Source organism: Squalius cephalus, assembly GCF_949319135.1.
Source record: "Squalius cephalus genome assembly, chromosome: 18".
NCBI classification, from domain to species: Eukaryota; Metazoa; Chordata; class Actinopteri; order Cypriniformes; family Leuciscidae; genus Squalius; species Squalius cephalus.
In genome coordinates, this window is record NC_137139.1 from 37069595 (window position 1) to 37072602 (window position 3008).

General features: G+C 52.1%; 1 protein-coding gene across 1 annotated transcript in view; it reads left to right on the top strand.

Annotated features, from left to right (window-relative positions):
* Nucleotides 1–288: 288 nt before the first annotated feature.
* Nucleotides 289–3008, top strand: part of mepceb (methylphosphate capping enzyme b) — a 10745-nt gene continuing 8025 nt past the window's right edge. Inside the window, exons 1-2 of the mRNA XM_079848367.1 lie at nt 289–1207; nt 1787–3008. The exon at nt 1787–3008 is cut by the window's right edge and continues 205 nt beyond it. Coding sequence (XP_079704493.1) covers nt 1795–3008 — 1214 coding nt within the window. The 5' untranslated portion in view covers nt 289–1207; nt 1787–1794. The remainder of the gene's footprint in view (nt 1208–1786) is intronic.

The window sequence follows — 3008 nt, forward strand, 5'->3', positions numbered from 1 at the left end:
GCTCACCTCTATTCAATATTGTCCATCTCTCATAATCCAGTATCACATTACATGAACAAGACCATTGTGCCAGTTATAACATCTTGTAAAAAGAAAAATAATAAGAATTATGGAACTTGGGAAAATTCTTATTTTTCTTGTTTTGCAGCAGGTTCAGAGAACAGGACTACATTTCCCAGAGTTCCCCCTTCCTGCAGAAACGAGGGAGGGTGTCTTTAAAAGCTCACTGTCGCATTAATGTATTATCTTGCATAATGTCAGTGTCACATAACGCGTGTTCCCAGCTTTATTCGGTCATTACTCGCGGTTGTTCGCGTCAGTTTCGTGCTGTGGAACCCAGTCAGGGCTTGTTTACACATGTGACGGTGCCTGTGTCGAGTTCACGACTGTTCCCGAACCAGCGCGATGGGGTTTTCACGGGTCATAAATCATAGTTAAATATTCAAAGTCATTTTTGTCCTCGGCAAGTGACATTTGTTGATATTGATGATATTGATTAGTTTCTGTCGGGTCAGCACAGGCAGTCCGCTGGATACCTATTCAGCGAGGAGGGGCGGTAACCGAAAGCACATGCCTTCATTTGGAGCTTCACTATTGGCCGTTTAGGGGGCCTTAGTGAATATTCTGCCCTCTGATTGGCGGAGGCGGCTGTCCGTCAGTCTCGGTGTGTGCAGGAATATATAAGCGCGTGAGTCTGCTGTGCCACCGCGCGAGATGGAGCAGTGCTAGCTCGCGCATTCATGAGCTTTCGAAAGATTAAACTTTGTTTTTAAGCAGCAATATTTTGAGAAGTACATTTCATATTTACTAGAGCATCTCTAGTGCAGATAGAGGCCGGATCTGTCGCAAAACATAGTGTACCAGTGCGTTATTTAGGAGTGATTTTCGCGTACGTGTTTAGGAAAGAAAGGCGGAGAAACGATCGCGCTTGGAGGTGTGTGTGTGTGTGTGTGTGTGTGCGCGCGCGTGCGTGCGTACGCGTGTGTGTTTAAAAGAACTTGTGTTTGTATTAGGTAGGGGCGGGAGCTTCTGGGACTCTCGTTTCTGAGGCATTATTCATGAGAAGTGCGGTAGACCCTCCTGGGGGCGGAGTTATTAAAATTAGCAGGGCGGAGCCAAGGGCGTGGCGGTGTTGAGTGTCAGATGTAACACGTGGATCACAAGCACATCAATGTACATCAATCTATACTGAAGGATCGCTAGTCAAGTAAGTACTCTTCACCCGCTTGCTAGGAAGTAGAACTTGAAGCTTATTTCTGCCACGGAGTAAAAAGTTAAACTGCATTTTGTGTCAGAATTCTGACTTTTTTCTTGCAGTTCTACATTTATATGGCAATTGTGAGGAAAAAAGTCAGAATTTTGAGATTAAAGGTCTGAAAATTCCGTGTGTGTTTTTTCGTATTTGTCATCGGTGGCTCTGAATTGTCAAAACGTCCCTCAAAATACTTGCTACGGATGCGAAAAACTCAGAAAATCGAACCCGATTCGAATTTGTCTATGATGGACGAAAGTTTCGGAGGCGGTGACATAACGCGAGGTCGTATTTATTTTTTAATGTGCAAGAATTTCGGACTCAATGTGCAAGGACCATAAAAGTCGCAGTAATCCTTTTAAACTTTCTCATTCTGTGGCGGAAGCTAATGTGTTTTGACCTGTTGTGGCGGAAGCTAATGTGTTTTGACCTGTTGTGGCGGAAGCTAATGTGTTTTGACCTGTTGTGGCGGAAGCTAATGTGTTTTGACCTGTTGTGGCGGAAGCTAATGTGTTTTGACCTGTGTTTTCTTAGGCTGATGGATGTGGAGCGTGATGTCCGTGCAGAGTGAGCTTCCGGCCGCTGGCGGGGCAGGTTGTCACGCTCCGTCTCCGCTGCTAACATCCGTCCCGGAGCAGGTGACCGCTAACATGGTGCTAACCGAACTCGCTGCTAATCACGTGACCCCTCAGGACGGGGTCAACCACGACAGACCCTTCCAGATGAAGAGCAGTCTGCAGACTCTGGGCGAGACGCCGGTGCCACAGAAGCTCAACAAGCGCCGCTTTAGCATGAATGTGGGGTTTAAACATCCGGGTCTTGGGAAACGCAGGCGCCGCGCTAACTCTGAAAGCGACCCGGTGCTGCCCTCAAACTTCCTGATGGGCGGGAACATCTTCGACCCGCTGAACCTCAACAGTCTGTTGGACGAGGACGTTAGCAAGGCGCTCAACGCCGAGACGCCCAAATCATCGCCGCTTCCCTCCAAGAGCCGGGAGCCGGTGGAGATCCTGATCCCTAAAGACATCACGGACCCGCTGAACCTGAGCTGCTCGGACGCGGCCGCCGGCGTGCTGGTGTCGCCCATGAAGAGCCGGCGCCGACACCGCAACCGGCACCACCCGGGGGCCGCCGCTGACCTCTCGGACGCGGAGAGGCCAAAGGTCATCGAGGGGTCAACGCTCCCTGACGCGGAGGCTACGGTCGCCATGGCGCTGAAACCCGTGGAGGAGTCGCCACGCCCGTACGAGCTCAACACATCAATCAACTGCCGTGACGAAGTGGTGCCGCCCATATTGCCGCGGCGACGGTCCCACCCCTCCTCAACTAGCTCCACCCAGTCGTCCAAACACAGGAAGCGTAGACGAACCACCAGCCATTCTGACCGCCTGTCAATCACGCCGACTCCGCCCACTAAACGTCCAATCGTGCAGACCTTCCACACTCCTGTTGTGGGTGGAGCCAACAGAGCCCCTCCTCTGGGGGCGGAGCTAACCAAGCAGCAGCGCAAGCCTCAACGCCGGTTCCAGTACGGAACCTACAGCCGTTACTACGGTTACCGTACGCCATCGCTGACCGCCGACCCGCGCCTGTCCTTCTTTAAGCCGGAGTGGTTCTGCGGGAAACAGGTCCTGGACGTTGGCTGCAACACGGGTCACGTGACCCTGGCCATCGCGTGGCACTGGAGCCCCGCCCGCATCCTGGGCCTGGACCTGGACGGGGAGCTGGTGCACACGGCCCGGCAGAACCTGCGCCA